This window comes from Dermacentor albipictus, chromosome 3 (assembly GCF_038994185.2).
Source record: "Dermacentor albipictus isolate Rhodes 1998 colony chromosome 3, USDA_Dalb.pri_finalv2, whole genome shotgun sequence".
Lineage (NCBI taxonomy): Eukaryota > Metazoa > Arthropoda > Arachnida > Ixodida > Ixodidae > Dermacentor > Dermacentor albipictus.
Genome location: NC_091823.1, coordinates 121,228,529 through 121,249,220, shown reverse-complemented (window position 1 = coordinate 121,249,220; position 20,692 = coordinate 121,228,529). Strand labels below are relative to the sequence as shown.

General features: G+C 49.8%; 1 protein-coding gene across 1 annotated transcript in view; it reads right to left on the bottom strand.

Moving 5' to 3' along the window:
• LOC135919492 (uncharacterized) overlaps positions 1 to 20,322 on the bottom strand; it is a 66,562-nt gene extending 46,240 nt beyond the window's left edge. Inside the window, exons 1-4 of the mRNA XM_070536003.1 lie at positions 20,039 to 20,322; positions 18,005 to 18,389; positions 8,342 to 8,549; positions 5,118 to 5,321 (exon numbers count right to left, since the gene is read on the bottom strand). Of these exons, the coding sequence (XP_070392104.1) occupies positions 5,118 to 5,321; positions 8,342 to 8,549; positions 18,005 to 18,389; positions 20,039 to 20,263 (1,022 nt within the window). The 5' untranslated portion in view covers positions 20,264 to 20,322. The remainder of the gene's footprint in view (positions 1 to 5,117; positions 5,322 to 8,341; positions 8,550 to 18,004; positions 18,390 to 20,038) is intronic.
• Between the last annotated feature and the right edge of the window lie 370 nt (positions 20,323 to 20,692).

Sequence of the window (20,692 nt, the reverse complement as noted above, 5' to 3'; positions counted from 1 at the left end):
GACTGGGGTGTGGTTCAGCAGGATCCAGAACAGGCAGGTCAAGGCGGAGAGTACTGGCGGAACAATCGATGAGAGCAGAATGGGCGGAGAGGAAGTCTAAGCCGAGGATGATGTCGTGGGGACAGTGGGCGATGACTGTGAATAGCACGATTGTTGAGCGATCGGCGAAGGAGACGCGGGCGGTACACATACCAATGACGGGGGCTGTTCCGCCATTGGCGACACGGACAACAGGCGTCGTGGCGGGCGTGATAATTTTCCTGAGCCGGTTACGAAGGTCAGCGCTCATGACGGACAAATGCGCCCCAGTGTCTATGAGAGCAGACACAGAAACACCGTCGACTTGCACGTCAAGAAGGTTCAGATGAGTGGGCAAAGTCAGTAGAGGATTTGGCGGCGTAGGGGGCAATGCAGCGTCACCTCGAGGCGCTGCATCGTCTAGTTTTCCGGCTGGGAGCGGCGTCCGAAGGGAGTCGGCGAATAGGAGCGACGGGGCTGGGGAGAGCGCGATTGTCGTCGTTGGGGCGAAGGCGAACGAGAATAGGGGCGGTTCGTTGCAGGAGAATCAGTGGCGGCATTATCGGAGCGTGCGGCATAGGGACGAGAAGGGCCACCTGAGGGGCGAGAGTAGGCAGTATAGGGAGACCGGATCGGGGAACTCCAGCGACTACGACAGTGCCGAGAAATGTGTCCGATGCGATGGCAGTGGAAACAAATAGGCCGGTCGTCAGCAGTGCGCCATTCAGATGGGTTGCGGAAACGTGGTGGGTAAGAAGATGCGGGACGGGGCGAAATCGAAGAAGCCGGGTGGGTATCAGGGCGATGGGCCGAGCAGATGGTGTGAAGACCCATGTTTTCAAACTCCTGGCGGACAACAGCCTGAATCAGTGAGACCATGACTGCAGATGCGGTGGTGGGACTGGAGTCGAAGGCAGCCGGATAGGCGGCCTCGATCTCACGCCGGACGATCCTGGTAACATCGGCAGTGTGGTTGGGACGAGGAGCGTCGGCACAGGAAGATGTCGCTGGGGTGTTGGGCAGACGGGCAAACTGCTGGTCAATACGTCGGCTTTTGGCGAGTTCCAGGCGGCGGCACTCTTTTATAACAGCATCCACCGTGGCTACGTTGTTGCAAACGAGCAAGTTGAAGGCGTCATCGGCAATGCCTTTGAGGATGTGGGAAACCTTGTCTGACTCAGTCATGTGGGTGTCAACTTTGTGGCACAGAGCCAAGACGTCCTGAATGTACGTGACGTAGGGCTCCGTTGACGTCTGCACACGACCGGAAAGCGCCTTCTGCGCGGCAAGTTGGTGACCGTAGGGGTTGCCGAACAAGTCTCGAAGCTTTTGCTTAAGCGAATCCCAACTGGTCAGCTCATCTTCGTGCGTCCGATACCAAACTAGAGGTGTGCCACCGAGGTAAAAGACGACGTTGGCGAGCATGATAGTTGGGTCCCACCGGTTATTGCGGCTGACGTGTTCGTAAAGGCTGATCCAGTCCTCGACGTCTTCCCCATCTTTTGCCGAGAATACGCCAGGATCACGGGGAGCGGAGAGGGTGATGTAGGTCGTCGAAGTGGCAGCAGGTGTCGGAGCCGGTGGAGTCGGGTTGGCGTCGCCGGGAGCCATGAAGGTAGGCTCGACGTACCGTCCGCTGCGAAGCTCCGTGACGAGGTACAGGGAACGTCCACCTCCACCAAATATGTTACGTAGAAAGACGCAGACGACAAGCTATGTACAAATATATTTACAAGGAAAATACGCTGCGCTTGGCCAAGAGGCAACAGCCCGCGCTAGCTTCTAAATCGTCGTCGTCGTCTTCACACTGCTGGCCTTTCGTGATCGCACATATTGTGCCGTAGCAATATCATTACTAATATGGATGAGATAGTTCAAGTGGCTGAGGAGTTCTATATATATTTATACAGTACCAGTGGCACCCTCGACGATAATAAAAGAGAAAATAGTCTAGAGGAGTTCGAAATCCCACAGGTAACGCCGGAAGAAGTAAAGAAAGCCTTGGGAGATATGCAAAGGGGGAAGGCAGCTGGGGAGGATCAGGTAAAAGCAGATTTGTCGAAGGATGGTGGGCAAATTGTTCTAGAGAAACTGGCCACGCTGTACACGCAATGCCTCATGACCTCGAGCGTACCGGAATCTTGGAAGAACGCTAACACAATCCTAATCCATAAGAAAGGGGACGCCAAAGACTTGAAAAATTATAGACCGATCAGCTTACGGTCAGTTGCCTACAAACTATTTACTAAGGTAATCGCAAATAGAATCAGCAACACCTCAGACTTCTGTCAACCAAAGGACCAGGCAGGATTTAGTAAAGGCTACTCAACAATAGACCATATTCATACTATCAATAAGGGGATAGAGAAATGTGCAGAATATAACCAACCCTTATATTGACACGTGTACTTCATCTTTATCGGGCGACCACGTTTGGCCGCCTAACAAATGTTATCGTGCAGCGCAGGACGCGCCTGCATGTAAAAGAAGTTTCGGGAATGTTATCGATGGTTCCGTCCACTGTCTTTCACCGCAGCTTGTGTACTGTGATTGCATGTATGCGCGACGCGAATAGTGTAGAACTTTGTGGAAGACAATCGGGTCCCAGCGGTTACTCTGGAACATTCGACGACTGATCTATAAAAGCCGACGCGCTTGACCCGCTGATCAGATTTTCGACGATCGCCGACCATGGTCGCCGCTGCCGTTGTGCTAAAAGTGTAGCCTGTTTTTGTGGGCACAGGTTCGCCTAATAAAAGTTAGTTTTGTCTTTCACAGTATTGCTACTGTGTTCTTCAACGTCACCACCACGTCACAATATATAGCTTTCATTGATTACGAGAAAGCGTTTGATTCCTTAGCAGTCATGGAAGCCTTACGGAATCAGGGTGTAGACGAGCCGTATGTAAAAGTACTGAAAGATATCTATAGCGGCTCCACAGCCACCATAGTCCTACATAAAGAAAGCTACAAAATCCCAATAAAGAAAGGCGTCAGGCTGGGAGATACGATCTCTCCAATGCTATTCACAGCGTGTTTACAGGAAGTATTCAGAGACCTGGATTGGGAAGACTTGGGGATAAGAGTTAATGGAGAATACCTCAGTAACTTGCGATTCGCTGAAGATATTGCCTTGCTTAGTAACTCAGGGGACCAATTGCAATGCATGCTCACTGACCCGGAGAGGCAAAGCAGAAGGGTGGGTCTGAAAATTAATCTGCAGAAAACTAATGTTTAACCGTCTCGGAAGAGAACAGCAGTTTACGATAGGTAGCCAGGCAGTGGAAGTGGTAAGAGAATACATCTTCTTAGGGCAGGTTGAGACCGCGGATCCGGATCATGAGACTGAAATAATCAGACGAATAATAATGGGCTGGAGTGCGTTTGGCCGGCATTCTCAGCAGGTTGCCTTCATCCCTCAAGAGAAAAGTGTATAACAGCTGTGTCTTACCAGTACTCACCTACGGGGCTGAAATCTGGAGGCTTACGAAAAGGGTTCTACTTAAATTGAAGACGACGCAACGAGCTATGAAAAGAAGAATGAGGAGTGTAACGGTAAGGGGGTAAGAATAGAGCAGATTGGGTGAGGGAAGGAACGCGAGCTAATGACATCTTAGTTGAAATCAAGAAAAAGAAATGGGCATGGGCAGGACATGTAGTGAGGAGGGAAGACAACCGATGGTCATTAAGGGTTACGGACTGCATCTAAGAGAAGGGAAGCAAAGCAGGGGGCGGCAGAAAGTTAGGTTGGCGGATGAGATTAAGAAGTTTGCTTGAACAACATGGGGGCCACAATTAGCACATGACCGGGGTAGTTGGAGTAGTATGGTAGAGGTCTTTGCCACGCAGTGGGCGTAGCCACGCTGAGGATAATGATAATAATAAATAACTAAGACCCACGACCTCTGGTGGGAGTCGAACACCCTTGGAGATATGGGCGAACCAGCCGTGTCTCCAAGTTGGATTCCAGTTGACATTGTGAAGGTCGAGAGTCGAACCAATGACTAGATTTAGTGGAAGTCGAACCCACGACATTGGTGTTCATTATGGCGAAGTTAATTTAGACACAGTTAATTAAGGTAGGGTTAAGGCATTGGAACCCACGGCCTTTGAGGGGAGAAAACAAATAATAGAAAGGGACAACGCATTAGAATGAAAATGTCATGTGATGTAATTAATGTATTATGAGTGGGCAGGCTTTCGACTTCATCCCCTTTAGCGTGCGTTGAAGTCGCTATCAACTTTTTCTAAAGTGCTTCATGCGCAAGTACGAAGTCATATAGTCGCTTTGCATATAACTAACGGCCATAAAAGGAGATGTTGCCTTTGACCGATGCGCTAAAATGGGTGCCTTACGGAACATGGCCAGCAAGTGCAACTTGGGAAATTGTTATTTTATCAAAGCTCCTGGATGTCTTCTTCATATATTACATGTCTTCTAGGCGTCACATATATTCACATTGCCGCATGTCTGCGCTTTCTTATAGACTCTTCCCTATCGAATAAATGCATAAATCTCACTGCCAATAATCTTATACGATCATACGGCATTATTGTAAAATAATAAAAGCCTATATGTTCTCACAAAAGAACAGCCTTTATGTACAGCCATAAAAGCCCTTATAAAAACCTCTTTATTCATATATGTCACACATCCCTTTTGATATCTGCAGAAACATAAGGGACTCTTGTACCATAACCCGTATGTTTCCATATAACAATGGGGCAAGTTCAACATAATCATATTGTTACTTTGCAGAAGTCACATCGCAACGTAACATTATGAACCTATGTGGATCCCATGTAACAGTCCGCATGTTCCCATATATCGTATTGGGCACGCTCCTCGTATGATATGCAGGAACGCACGTGCTTTGACGTGGGATCCCCATAACGTTCATATCGGCATCATACGGGACGTGCCCCATATGACAATCGGGAGCATGTGAGCGTTCGTACGGGACGCCCCTAAGTTCATGTGGTGTTATGGGACATGGGTGTTACGGTTTTCTTCGATAGGGCTCGCGCTTTCGAAGGTAACTTGAGAAAGGATCGAGCTCATCGGCGTTGAATAACTTAGCCTCCACGTGTGCACAGACCGCGCTTCGGGCAACGTGATGATGTCGTGAATGACGGCCTCCTGTCGCAGCAGCGTCGGGATGCGGGAACGCGCAGCCTCGGAGGCCCCGAACACGCTGTACAGGCCGCTGACGTAGCTCTTCAAGAATCCCGCGTCGGCCGACACTTGCTTTCGCCGCTGCCACGTGTCCATCGTCCTGACGTAGTTGATGTACAGGCTGTACCTGCAACGACGGGGCGTACGCCAGGTGAGCGTAGGGAAATGCGCGAATGCGTAAACCGGCGCACATTAGCGCAGCAGCCATGTAGAGAGCGCTTTAGCCCGCTAAAATGTCGCCATATGACGATACCTTACCTGGGCCACGTGTGCCGCCGTGTCGCCTGGCAGCGTACTATATTAAAGGGGCCCTGAAACACTTATTCAACTAATCGTAAATTGAAATAACCATTAATTACGCTGCCTTACGAATGTACCGCTGCGAAGAATTTTTCGAATTCTTCTAGCACATGCGAAATTAGAAGAAGTTATTGGAGCGATGTCCAGCTTTCTCGTCACATTTCTGTTAGCGCGCTGGCAGCTCCACAGGGCAGACCGCAAGGGGGCGCAAGTGGGCAGTGCCACTTAGTGTTCCTGTATATGCTCCCGCAGGGAGCAGAGTTGCGCATACCTTTTCCGGCGCCGCTCGCACAGCTATTGGCCGAGCGCGAAAAATGACGTCAAATGATCCGCGCCGCTGCGAAGCCAACTTTACGGGCGCATCGCCGACTCATGCGAACTTGTCGTTTCCGTCAGTGCCATCGCCATTGCAATCAGCGGACCGTCGATCGTGCGTTGAGAGGAGCAGCTGCGGGTTTCAGGTACGGTATTCGACGATGTGAAGTCAAGGACGTTGGTGAAGTGATACGAAACACATCGTACTGGCACTTGTGCCAGTACGATGCCAAAAATGTGTTGTCAGATTACAGTCTGCACTGTGTGAATAATTACTTTGCAAGTTTGCCATCTTGATGTGATTAGTGCAATAAAAATAACCTGTTGTTACTCTTAATAGCTTGTTGCCTTTCCATTTTCTTTGAATTCCGCCCCCAAGGTTCCAAGAACCAGCACACTTGGCCTGCTGCCAGCAGCCGTTCATGCATTCCCTTGTACGAAATAAATTTAATCTAGAAGCTCTTGCATCTTGAATCTTTTTCTACTTGCAGATTTGCTGATACTATATAGGTGATTAGTGTGCGGTATGAATGAATCGTAAAAGTAAGCTTTGCTTAAAATGTGCGCATGTGAACATTTGAAATGCGCTTAAATCTGTGTCTGCACCGCATGTATCGAAAACGTGCAGCTGTTGTGAACGATGGTTAGTGATAAATGACGCTCTGTTAACGGTCACTCACATAACTGCAGGTACGATAGCTCTCTTGGCGACGGTCATTAATCGGCTGGTTTCGGCAGCCAAAATGCGCTAAGTGTCCAGCCTACGTGTGTGAAGTTTTAAGCACTCTTTAAAACATTTCTTGCTTTCTGACAATGATAAGACAACTTCATATGCATGCTGAAAATCATTGCACCGCCTTTTGTGGCAACGTACTGCGCGTTTGCGAGCGAACTTTGGAGCTGTTCGAGCCACGGGAGTATTTTATTCTGGGGAATCGAAGGCGGTCCTACCCCCTATTTGTACGTTCATGTGTGTGTTTGTATATGCATGTTTACATAGGTACATACAAAGTTTCGGTTGGTTGGAAGCCCACACCCTCCGACTGCACGAATGACTCATTCGAGCGTAGCCTGTATTAAGAGTTGCCCTTTGCTAAGCGCCTGCGAACAATTGGCGCTTCTAGCTCGCGACCACTAGAGAAAAAGGCGGAACACCGCGCGGCATTTGGCTCCTGCGCGCGCGAGGAGGGGCTTCGCTGCAGAGCTGGATCACGACGGCGGACCTATGCGCAACTCTGCTCCCTGCGGGAGCATATACAGGAACACTAGTGCCACTCAATGCCACGCTGGCTCCGCCAAAAGGATGAACGTCTCGGCGGCGAGAAGATTAGTGGCGGCAAGCTTTTCATCTCGGACGCCATGCACAGTAGACGCAGCAACGCGCAACTGTCGTGTGTAGAGCGGCAGTGCAAAGATGAAATGATCTTTCAGTCATTTTTGAGATAACAAATATATATGTTCATTATATAACTGAAATTAGCAATAATTGTATTACTAGGAATATTCTCGGTGATCACAAGATCAGCCAATAGCTTTTGTTGGCCCGACTGTTTGCGATGACACTGCATGAGAACATTGAGGAAGCGAGAGCAAGCGATTTTTCCCTGGTTTTGACAACGCACAGTAAATTCCTTCCTACATGCAGTGCAATAATATCTGGCTGATGTGTTCAAAGCAGCCTCGTTAATTGATCGGCAACGTATTCCTACTATACTTTAAGAAAATCGGAAGAACCCATATCACGATGACTGTCGAAGGTAATGCGCCCATAGCATTGAATCAATATAGCGACACAATGTATCGCCACCGTCGAAGCGAGTTATTTATGAGGCGTGTACTGCATATACACTGCATATATACTGCATATATAAAGGAACCAGCCTTGCAACTGATTGCATTGTTGTTGCAGCACCGCTATGGGTAAGCAACGCATAGTTAGGACTTCCGAGAAGTATATAGCGTGAATACGAGGAGCGGCAAAGGGAAAAGAAACGGCGATACAACCAGCGGCGGCGTGCTCTTAAAATTGATGAACCTCGTTCCCAAGAGGCTCATCGCAAGCATACATACACGCCCCCCCCCCCCCCCTCGTCAGTTATAAAAGTGGTTCTCAACAGCTTCGCTGGACATCCGCTTTTGCAGGGCCGGGAGGGCGACTAAATATTTGTGCACTTTTTGAGCTTTCGTACGTACGCCTGGCCGATAGCCTCCCCATCAGGGAGTTTAATAAGTAGCTTACCAACAACTAGCGCTAGGGGTACTGCGCGTGCGTGAAACCCACATTGAATGTGAGCTATCTCATATACTGCTTTTGTGTTCTTTCGCACGCTCACCCGATGGATTGACCTGTCTTTGGGTCCCATATCTATTTATAAAGCTCCTATATGTATCTAACTTTATCTCCGATATTTGGCTCGCTATGCCTACCTCATACAACGTCCGCTAACTTTCACTTCCATAGATGCAGGGTCCCGCAAAAGTAGAAATAGAAATAATACAGTTGCGCTTCGAGACTGGCGTCCCACTGCTTACCTCGACTCGTTGGGCAGCCGGCGTAGGCTCATTTCGAACCAGAAGGGTACGCCCCAGTTGATTAGCAGGTCGAGGACCACGTAGAGCGCATGACGACCAGAAGAGCCGTACTCGGGCCACAGGAGGCCTCGTTCCCGCATAAACGCCGCCAGATGGGCGACGTCGTTTTTGTCCGGGTTCATGCAGGCACGGTAAAGGGAAAACGCCGCTGCGAGGTGAAGAGACGGTTAGCCCCCTCAAGCTCACATGGGCTGGCTCCGAATCACTTTGCCGATCACACTTCGTTTCACGCGTGCACAGGACGGCATACAGGTGTTTTAGCTAGGTTCTGCCGACCGTATCAAAAGAAAGAAAGAAAAAGGTGTGCATGCGATACACGAATGAAACCAAAGCACTATTGTCGACTGCCCTCTTCAGCAACGCAGGGTAATACTTACTATGAGCTTAATTCATTAATTCACAGTAGGTAATTATCTAGCGTTTAAGCATTGCTTAAACGCAGCTCGATATCGTCAATGTAGAAGCTGTATAGTGTATTGAGAAACACCTAATTGAATTATGTTTCCTTTGAAAATAAGTGCTGATGCTCTTGTTGCGGGGCTCTAAAGAAAGTGCGCGAAATCAGAAAATGTATCAATGAGTCGGTAACTGCACGCAGCTGAAGGAGAGCGCGTCGACTAAGCCCTACCGGGAACCAAGCACAGTGATCGACAGCCCCATAATGAAAGTTATCTGCGATGGGGACAGAGTGCGCTGAGTGCTGATACTTTCGTATGCGCTGTGTTCTCGCCGCATGGTTCGCCTTGAAGCAAAATCCAGGACATGTCGATTCGCTCGCTGCCGCTGCCGCGCTTCCTCGCTCCAGCGTTTTGACAGCCAGTGTGCGCTGTCATCGAGTAAGCTGTGTCCATGTTGCTTGTGCGCGCGTGTCACCATGCTTCTTAACCTAGTTGGTAAGCGAATGTTCAAAAGATTACACGACCGGTAAAACTACTATCCTTACTTCATATACACCAGAACACCGTGAATTCAAAGCGCGCCGCCATATTGATGAGCGCCGGTCGCGCCATCTATCCCAAGCGCCGCGAAGTAGCAGGCCTGGGCTGCCACGCCGGGAGATGCGACCCCGCGCGAAAGCGAAACTTCGGCTTTTTAGCTGGGCGGAAGGTGTGTTTCGCGTTTTTTCTAGCCCGTCATTTTCGCTGTCTCGATTCAATCAAACTTCAAGACCTCATGCAAGTCCGCAATGGCCACACTGAGTGATGTGCAGACTGCAGAAGCGAATACATCGGGTAACCACGTAAGCACGTAACCTGTGAAGGATTTTACAGCACTGTGTTGGTGCCACGTTTTATTAAAGCACGCAGAACATTGTCCTCTGCACTTTCAGTTTGGTCTTGTTTGACATGGTCACTACTGGGTTGGCCGCGTTTGACAACCAACTGGCGAGGTCGTTTGACTGCCTGATTAGCAGACGCCTGCCCTTCACCACCTGCACATTGAAAACAAAATAGACGTTATAGTAAGAAGGGCTGTAGTTCTTTCTCATGCCATCACTGTTGCGAAGATATAAAGTCCTCTCAAAATGAAATAGAAAATGCACCAGGCCAATTGTATCGTGCAACCACTTAAGAGTACAACATTCAGAACACAAGCCTGCAGCACTCGAACAAGCAGCATATGATGCTAAACCTGCACTCATTGGAAAATGAGGAACTACAGTAGTTATAGTGTTCAACTACATGTGCAGTCAAAGCCCGTATAACAGGGTGAGCATGACAAATGCAGGTGTTGTACAGTTGCACAAACCATGACATGGCCCATAAAATGACCACCCCTACTTAAAGCTGCATCATCAGGGAAGCCTTTGGTACAAAACAACAACCGCACCTGCATTCCAAAAAATTAGCCCCACCAACTGCAGCTACCTGGTATCAGACCTTTTTCGCTTGTGCGAGGCCATATCGGATTGTTAGCGCTCCCTTAGAAAACAGTAAAAGAAACTGGTGAGAACGAGCAAAATTTTGTTACAAAATACAACAATAATTAAGCACCTTATTTTCCTCGCCTTATGAACGGAAAAATTTTGCGCTTTGCCCCGCATAACAGCCCGCACGCAGTTTAGAGCTCAGGAGGCTCAAATGAATTCGTTACGAATGACACCTGCAACACCAGCTCGTAAAGACAGGCGCGCTGCAAGGACGCCTTCGGCGACGAGCAGTCGTTGTTTACGTTTTTGTGAACGCATGCTACGTGACGAGCAGACTTCGTTTTACTTTCATTAGCAATAACGCCCACCAGCAGGGCCTACAACTTGTCGTTCACGCTTAATGGTCATGCCGTGCAGCAGCTGCAAGTATCGCTAACCGCAAACTCAACTGTTCCGCTTAACCATCAGGAGCTCTGCCTGAATGAAAACACGGAAAGGCTTGCCTTCTTGTTATAGCCAAGGCGAAGCACCGGCGCGGGATTCTGCTCTGTGGGCTTGTCCAGAAAGTGCTCGGAGCAAACCTGCGTGTTACACATATTACGTTCATAGGGCACAAAGTTGAACGTGGCACCAAAATATACACAGATCGAATACTCACTCGTGCATTTTCACTGGGTTGGTAGTTCTTCCTATTCACTGCAGCTATCCGCCGGTGGCGCAGCTTGTCATTCTTCGTTGCGGATGGAAATCGGTGCAGGCTGAAAACACCGCACCGGCACGATTCCCTACGTGTATTGTGCTCTTCGCAAACAGCGCTAAGCAACCTGCTCCTTTTCCGCTGGTTATTTTGGCATCCAAACACGACGCAACGATGCCCAGATGACTTCTTGTACTTTGGATCCATGTGAACGGGCACATTTCCGCACTTTGGAGTCCCAGAGCTAGCGCTAGCCATGCCTGCTGGTCGCCGGCGAACACACTTTGGCAGCCCAGAACAAAATGGCGCTGGTCGACCGAGCAATCCGGGTGCGAGAGTATGCGTTCGATTACCCTGGGTGCGAGGCTAGCGTATTCTGGTCTATGGCTATTTTCTAATTTTCTATCGCAGTCGGTGCTTCGACATCCGGTAGATACCGCGACTTTTTTCATTAGACAACCAATAGCAGCTGTAACTGGAAGGCATGTTCACGCCATAATGCAGACGTATAAGCGCGGCCTCTACAACATGTCTGATTATTTCCCCGCTTCAATATAACGGTGCAACCTCGTCTTTCGTGCCTAGAACGTCGGTCACCCTATCTCCGTCAACGGAATTGACAACAGAGAGACACGGAAAAACCCCTCAACAGGAACCTTTGCTCACATATCGTTAAAGTAAACATAAACTATGCAATGCAAGCCTTCAAGTGAATCGCCAGACGTGTTTAAGATTAAATTCCTCCTGCACAATCCGCCACTCGATCTCTCTAGTGGCAGCGGAGAAACTGTCTGCTTCGGATGCATGCTATGGCACAGCGTTTTTGCGTCGCATTCTAACAACTGCGTTTCCCCTCTCGACTTCAGCGTGTCGCGGCCAGGGACTTCGACTGACAACCGCATTATGTGTTTGAATTTGAACTCTCCCTTTACCGTCAATCCTGCACTTATGAACCAGCCGTTGAGCATCGGCTTCTCTCGACTTCGATTCTAGCTGCCTCAAGGCACTGGCGCTTTCTCGCGCGCGCCGTTTCACGGTGCGCAAACTATAGTGTCATTTTGCCACATGAATTGCTCCTATTATAGGCGGCGTAAACCGCGTTTACATGATTTCAGCAGTAGAGTAGGGCGTTCCCCAGATTATCCATGATACGCGACGGCATTTAAATGTGGTAGAGTGCGTCGGGGCGCGTGCTCTCCGCTGATGGGCGCACATCGAGGCACCATATGGCGCTCCGGTAAACCCCTCCTAACGCTACTGCGCCATAAACAAGCTGTGGCCGGCGAGCGCAGAACACACCTCAGCCACGGTCTCGTGTTCCCCCCCCCTCTCTCTCCCTTAATGTGGTGCGCAAGCGTTTACATGCGTTCTTTCATACCAGCGCACAACACAACGATAATGAAAGACGTGAACAAAGCCGGTGTACAGTAAAGAAATGAGCATTCCAAAACCTTACCTTTTCAATGCATATACGCAGGATTTAAGTGACCTACACTTCGCGTGCTACCCTTCACCAGCGTAATGCGATTCGTGTTTTATAGTCACGATGAGATAAAAGAGCGCTGAGCTGCAGCCGCATACTGTTAGCGTTGGCGTCTGGCGCCACGTGTTGAAAGGAATTTTAACCGACCATCTCACCCTGCCTCGTCGAAATGAAGCGTGACTTCTTAATTCGCCATGACCATTTCGAGTGTCTGCCTGTCTGTCGGAAGCCCCGCAGTGTACAGGCCTCTTTTGTGTGCGTATGTGTGTGTGGGTGTGCGAGTTTAGAGAGACAATTTTCTCGAATTGGCCCTAGAGGAGAACTTCCACGAACCCGCAACGCGCAGAAGAGGCGAACAGGCGTCTACAATTCCAGGAGGCGGGACCATCTCTTCTCTGCAGTAGCTCTTTCTGTGCTGGTCACGCTACGTCGACGGAAGCAAGATCCCGCCCACGATTGTAGAGAGCCTATTTAAGGAGCTCCGAAATGTACTTTTACACACTTCATGCTCTTCTCATTTTCTTTCATCTACCTTTGAATAAACCGTGCAAGTTTCGCACTAGAAATTGTCTCACTCTTGCTTGGTCGACATGGTCTACCGTATGCCTGCAGCCCACCGACAACGCCACGCTGCCCAATAAGTACCGTCGGTCGAGCTTCGATAGGCAGGCGTCGCTACTTCTCGGCAGCAGTACGATACGCTACCCTGGAGTACGCAACAAACTGACTGGCAACGATTGGGATACGGAACCTTGGAGACCCCAACTTGGACGACAACTACGAGATCGTAGCCACTTCGTCCTGGCGACAACGTTCGGAAGGAAAGTGTCTGGATTCATTACTGCATATGGTGATTGCACTGCTTTTCTTCACTGAGATATCGCTTGGCTTTTACGTATTTTTTGGAAAGTACAGTGCAGTGATTTTTCTTTAACCGTTGACGGAAGTTTTGAGCACGTCAAGGTTGGTATAGAGTGAAGAGTTAGCAGCACTAAGGGCAGCCATGAACTTGAAAGCACCAAAGAAGCCGGAATTGTTGAGCTTGGCCAAAGAGTTGGGCCTTCAAATTGCCAATCAAAGAGAAAGCCGGAGATCATTGAGGCGATCGGGGCCGACGACGATGAACTAAAGGAATGCCTAGACAGCATTACAGAGAAAGAGGAAGAGCGTAAGTGCTTAGAAGAAAAAGAGGAGCGCGAGCGCGCCGCACTTGAGGCCGAAGAGCGTGACCGTGTTGCACGCGACGCACTTGAAATGAAACGCCTAGAGATTGAGCTCCTGAAAGCTCAAAATACTGGAAGGCACGTGAAAGCGAGTGGGCACAAAGGCACGTGAAAGCGAGTGCAGAATGACAGACTTGATGGCACCCTACGCAGTAGGAGGGGACATAGGTCTTTTTCTGGTGCAGTTTTAGCGCACGTGCGAGAAGGCGAAATTCGCGAGAAACACGTGGACGCAACGCTTGCTTACGTTACTGCCACGCGAGGTAGCTGATACCATTGCCCGCACGGGGAAGAAGCAGAGGATTTCGATGAAGTCAAAGCGAACCTGCTTAAGAAGTACAGATTGTCAGCGGACGCATTTAGGCGAAAACTCAGGGAAGTCGAGAAGACCAAAAGCGAGCCATACTCAGATTTTGCATACACCTTAGAGGTAAACCTTAAGGAATGGCTCAGAGAAGAGGGTGCACTCGGCGCCACCGAAACGACAATGCAGTGCGTTGCTTTAGAACAGTTCCACCGCCGGCTGCCAGTAAACATAAGGTATTGGGTTCAGGATAGGCCAGGCGTTGACACTGTTACGAGAGCGGCCTATCTCGCTGAGGAGTACGTAACTAGTCGTGCGGACGAAGGCAACGAAGCTCCTAAGAAGGAGGTAACTAAATACAGACCTGACAAGCCAGAGCGATGGTCAAAGTCGAGTCGGTATAAAACAATGGAAAGGTCAGATTCGGTGAAAACTAGTGGCGAGAAAAGCGAGAGAGAAAAGGAACCACCCGAACGGAGTGCAGAAAGGCAGAAGGAAAAAACTTTCGAGGCAAAGAAAACAGTATTTTGCTACAACTGCCAGCAAACGGGGCATATCTTCGTGGGGTGCAGAAATCCCAAACTATTATTGATGTCACTAAATAGTAACGGGGAAAATCTGAACTTGCTAGAACCATACATTCGAGACCTCGTGGTAAACGGCATACCGTGTAGAGTGCTTCGCGACTCGGCAGCCACAATGGACATAGTGCATCCGTCGTACGTAGAGGAAGGCCAATCCACAGGGGAATGTGCTTCAATAAGGCAAGCCGTAGAGGCCTCCAGTGTTTGTCTCCCAGTGGCCAAGATTCGTATCGAAGGCCCTTTTGGAGTACTGGACACTGAAGCCGCCGTCTCGGCACATATCCCACCGCAGTATCCGTATTTGCTTTCTAACAAATCAGAGGATTTGCTACGACGCAAGGGAATCGGGTTTAGTGAGGGAACAGTGCAAGCCCTAACTCGTTCCAAGGCAAGGGAGCTCGCGGCCAGGGCAGTGCACGAATGTCCTCTGGTGGAGGAAATATGTTTGACGGAGGAGTCATCAACCAGCATCAAACAGGAAAGCCCTATAAGGGATAATGCGGAAAGTGCACCAGCTCAGCAAAAGGTCAGGAAAACGCCGGAGCCTGAAATGTCTCGCAAGGCAGAATGCAGAAAGTTATTGAACGTAAGCCCTGGGACAATGATCGCTGAGCAGGAAATGCTAAGGCACGAAGCAATACTGAGCATTACTATGACAGGATGGCTCGCACGCGACGCTTTGAAGTTGGGGAAAAGGTAATGATCCTGAAACCCTTGTTGAATAACCAACCCGAGGAGATGCCTGTCGACTTTCCAGAGTTAACAGCAGTGACGGAGGCGAAAGACATTCACGAGACCATTGACAAGTTAGTAGAACAGGCGGAGTTGAATCCCAATCAAAGGCCCGAACTGAGGGAACTCGTGTTTGAATTTAAAGACGTGTTTTCAAACAAACCAGGCAGGACCACTGCAATCGTTCACGATATCGAGTTAACCTCGTCGGACCCAGTTCGTTTGAAAGCTTATCGAGTTTCGCCTCGTCAACGTGAAGTCATGACCACTGAATGTTAGAGCTAGGTGTAACCGAGCCAGAAGAGAGTGATTATACCTCCCCTCTTATCTTAGTTGAGGTCCCAGGAAAGGAGCCGCGACCATGTATCGACTACCGCAGGCTCAATTTAATCACGAATAGGACCAGACTTATCCAATACCGCATATCGAGGAAAGGCTTGAGAAAGTGGGCAGTGCTAATTTCATCTCTACGCTCGATTTAGTCAGAGGGTATTGGCAGGTTCCGTTCACCGAGAGGGCAAGCAGGCTTGCGGAGTTTTTTTCCACGATGGGAACCTTTCGTCCGAAAGTCCTGAGCTTTGGATTGAAGAATGCGCCATATTGCTTCTCTAGCCTTATGGACCAGGTGCTACGAGGAATGGAGGACTTTGCACTTCCCCACCTCGATGACATAGCAATCTTTTCTTCATCATGGGCGGGCCATATGCAACATCTGCGAACCGTGCTGTGTCGTCTACGAGAGGCGAACTTAACTGTTAAGGCTCCCAAATGCCAATTAGGGCGCGCAGAGGTAGCTTATCTAGGTCATGTAATAGGGCAAGGCCATCGTCGGCCTCCCGAGGTTAAACTGACCGCCATAGACAACTTCCCGCAACCACGCACCAAGCGGGACATCAGATCATTCCTTGGCTTGGCGGGTTATTACCAAAGATATATCCCGCGGTATTCCGAGATTGCGAGTCATTTAACGGATGCTCTCAGAAAAACAAAACCACAAACGGTGAAGTGGGATGACGCAAAAGAAAAGGCTTTTAGTATGCTGAAGAAAGCACTGACGAGTCAGCCAGTGTTGAACGCGCCCAACTACCCTAAGCCATTCATTCTTCAGTGTGATGCCAGTGACAGGGGTATGGCAGTGGTGCTCTGTCAAAAGAGAGATGACGAGAACGAACACCCTGTACTGTACGCCAGTAGAAAGCTTTCAGTTCGTGAGGGAGCATACAGTGCATCAGAAAAGGAATGCGCCTGCGTAGTATGGGCGGTGCAGAAGCTAGCTTCCTATATGGCTGGTTCAAGGTTCACCATAGAGACGGACCACTGTCCCCTCACATGGCTGCAGTCCATGTCTACGAAAAACGGTCGTCTTTTGCGCTGGAGCTTGGCTCTTCAACAGTACACTTTCGATATTCGCTGCAAGAAGGGTAAGCTTAACTGCAATGCCGATGGTTTGAGTCGTTGCCCCTAGAGTTACGAAAGCCTCATGCTCATCCGGGTTTCCGCGACATTTTTACGCTCTTTCATACGTTTTCCGAATTCATACGTTTTTCCGAAGTGAAGCCGATTGTTAGCTGAGTTTAATAACCACGTCTTAACGCTTTCAAGAAATGGCTGTTTTTAGTGTCCAGGGGGGGGGGGGACGCGCGTAGGGAATGAGAAAGGTGTAGCGGGTTTTCTTTTTTTTTTTCAAAAAGCCGGGTGTCTCTTGGGGGAGGGTGGCCTTGTGCTCGCTGCTTTGTGGTTGTGGGTCCGGCACTGTTCTGGGGTGATTGCTTGCCCACGCAGGAGACGAAAAGTTGCGAGACCTGCATGCAAGACCAATTTCACCGGACCGGACCAGGGAGAAAAGTCACAAGAGCGCCACGAGGACTGATGACCACTCCCAGGAATCTACCTGCTACGAACTAAGGGTTCGTCACCTCTAAGGGGAATTCTACTACCGAAACGCCGATCCCTCGTACAGCAGCTGCTGGCCCCTACACGTCGGGATCTTCCTCCCCCGCCGGAGATGCTGTTAGGGTTGGCGCCTGGTGCCACGTGTTGAAAGGAATTTCAACCGACCATCTCACCCTGCCTCGTCGAAATGAAGCGTGACTTTCTAATTCGCCATGACCATTTCGAGTGTCTGCCTGTCTGCCGGAAGCCCCGCAGTGTACAGGCCTCTTTTGTGTGCGTATGTGTGTGTGGGTGTGCGAGTTTAGAGAGACCATTTTCTCGAATTCCACGAAACCGCAACGCGCAGAAGAGGCGGACAGGCGTCTACAATTCCAGGAGGCGGGACCATCTCCTCTCTGCAGTAGCTCTTTGCAGTAGCTCTTTGCAGTAGCTCTCTACAGTAGTCACGTGGCGTCGACGGAAGCAAGATCCCGCCCACGATTGCAGAGAGCCTATTTAAGGGGCTCCGAAATATACTTTTACACACTTCATGCTCTTCTCATTTTCTTTCATCTACCTTTGAATAAACCATGCAAGTTTCGCACTAGAAATCGTCTCGCCCTTGCTTGGTCGCCATGGTCTACCGGATGCCTGCAGCCCGCCGACAACGCCACGCTACCCAATAAGTACCGTCGGTCGAGCGTCGATAGGCAGGCGACACTACTTCTCGGCAGCAGTACGATACGCTACCCTGGAATACGCAACAATACGTCCAAAGGCGACTGCGTTTGTTTAACGGCGTGACTTAATTGCATTCAAGAAGTTGCAGACCACTGACCTTCGGGTGTTGTTTTGGTCTCGAGGAAGGTGGCGCCGCGCCTGTGCCACTGGCGCATCATGTCGGTGTCAGTGTCCGTGGTCAGGTCGCTGTCCCACTTCAAGCGACTGCAGACGTGCGCCTGGATGTCGCGGCAGGGGTCGACGCTCCGGTTCAGTTGGCTCAGCACAGATCTCGCCAGCAAGTCGCATGCCGCGCTCTGGCACCAGGCGGCGCGTGCCAGCTCTCCGGATGCCGCGGTTCCTCGGAACACGAAGTACACCGCCAGCGAGGCCAGCAGCGCAGCGGCTCCGAGCACAGCGCACAGGACGACAGTCTCGAGGCGGACCGCACGGCGCAGGAGCCGCTCCGTCCTGGGGCTGTGACCGCGCGCGCCTTCCGTCGCCTGCGTTGTTGACAGGCAGCAATCTTGCTCGCACTCATTTGGCTGCGCTCGCGTTAATACATTTGCTAAAGAATCGCGCATAGCGCGAAGGACCCGCAAGCGGTCGTACAGTTAAAGTGAGTACTACGATTCCACACGACTTCGAACACATGAACTGAACAGCTGAACGGCTGAAGCAAAGAACCAGCTACAGCTCAGTTGAACACTAGTGTTCTGAAGTCCTACATACTTTCGATGAAGGAAATGAAGCCATTGAGATTGCGTTGCCGACTGTACAGACGCTTTACTGCAACCAGTTCGTGCAGCTGAAACCAGATGGCGTCATCAGATTGCTTTGCACCATCGTCCACAGGTGGCCTTGTGTAAGGCCGACGTTCAGGGCAAGCGGCAGGCCGTGCGCAGCATTTATATCGCTGGTTGAGGGCAGAGCGCGGTATGTTAAGTGATTTAGGGCAAGTTAAGAAGAGTTCATTGGGGATAAGAGTTAATGGAGAATACCCCAGTAACTTGCGATTCGCTGATGATATTGCCTTGCTTAGTAACTCAGGGGACCAACTGCAATGCATGCTCACTGACCTCGAGAGGCAAAGCCGAAGGGTGGGTCTAAAAATAATCTGCAGAAAACTAAAGCAATGTTTAACAGTCTCGGGAGAGAACAGCAGTTTACAATAGGTAGTGAGGCACTGGAAGCGGTAAGGGAATAGATCTACTTAGGATAGTAAGTGCCTGCAGATCAGGATCATGAAACTGAAATAATCAGAAGAATTAGAATGGGCTGGGGTGCGTTTGGCAGGCATTCTGAGATCATGAACAGCAGGTTGCCATTATCCCTCAAGAGAAAAGTTTATAACAGCTGTGTCTTACAGTACTCACGTACAGGGCAGAAACCTGGAGGCTAACGAAAAGGGTTCTACTTAAACTGAGGACGACGCTACGAGCTATGGAAAGAAGAATGATAGGTGTAACGTTAAAGGATAAGAAAAGAGCAGATTGGGTGAGGGGAACAAACGCCAGTTAATGATATCTTAGTTGAAATAAAGAAAAAGAAATGGGCATGGGCAGGACACGTAATGAGGAGGAATGATAACCGATGGTCATTAAGAGTTACGGAATGGATTCCAAGGGAAGGGAAGCGTAGCAGATGGCGGCAGAAAGTTAAGTGGGCGGATGAGATTAAGAAGTTTGCAGGGACAACATGGCCACAATTAGTACATGACCGGGGTAATTGGAGATGTATGGGAGAGGCCTTTGCCCTGCAGTGGGCGTAACCAGACTGATGATGATGATGAAGAAAAAATAACGTGCACTGTTCTTTGTCGCAGAAGCATTGAAGGGCTTGAGAGGGGGCTGTACAAATGAGGAGGTGCTAGTTGAGCGCGGTGTTAAATGCACGCGCACTCAAGCTACGGTGGTATCCGCAAATCCGGTGAAACGTGAACACCCAGTTACGATGCTGGTATATGCAGCTGTTATTTGGGGCTCGTATTCTGAAAAAAAATTCTCAGCTTAGAACTGTTCTTAAGAGCAGGCGTCAGCTAATCCTGATGTTGGACATTTTATTAGCGATGGCCGACAGCCAGTGCGAAACAACATTTACAAACAAAAAGCTTCCGGAACGCGGTCCCGGATTTCTGCGCCGTGCGACTCACCAGGGTACGCAGTCGTTGCAAGACCTCGTCATTCAGAAACGATTGGCCTGACGCTGTCTTCCGACTCGCCAATTCAACGCTGCCTGCAGAGCGGCGTACTCTCCGGGGACCGCCTGGACTTGGTGGCCTCCACACGTCCGGACATTCATCCTGCTGAACCACTCCTCCTTCACGCTCGGTGGCCTGCCCGATCGCTTCAGTTGACCGTGACGGCATCTGTGACATGGTCTCGGCCGGCCAGGGACTCTGCGATGATCAGAGCTGTCGCTTTTCTTCTTCTTCTTCTGCTCCTTCTAGAAACGTCTCCTCTTCTTCCGCAGGTAGTGACTTTCGTGCCAGAGTTTGGTGATGCAACAAAAACAAGGGAAGATATAACCACAGCAGGGCATTGATCGAAGGGACACGTACAAACTGCGATGTCAATTTACGGTACATAATATAATTTAACGATGAAGAACCGCCGGCCAGACAGACGCATTTAATTTCTAAATTAGTGAGCTGTGCTGTTGCCGAGTACATGTGGTCTCGATAAAAGAGTTTCTTGCTAGTAGTCACTTCTTTTGTCTAAGGTATGGGATGACTTTGGGTACATATACACAGATGAGAGGTACCGCAGGGATCAATTCTTTGTCCGCTTGCGCTTATTATTTTGTT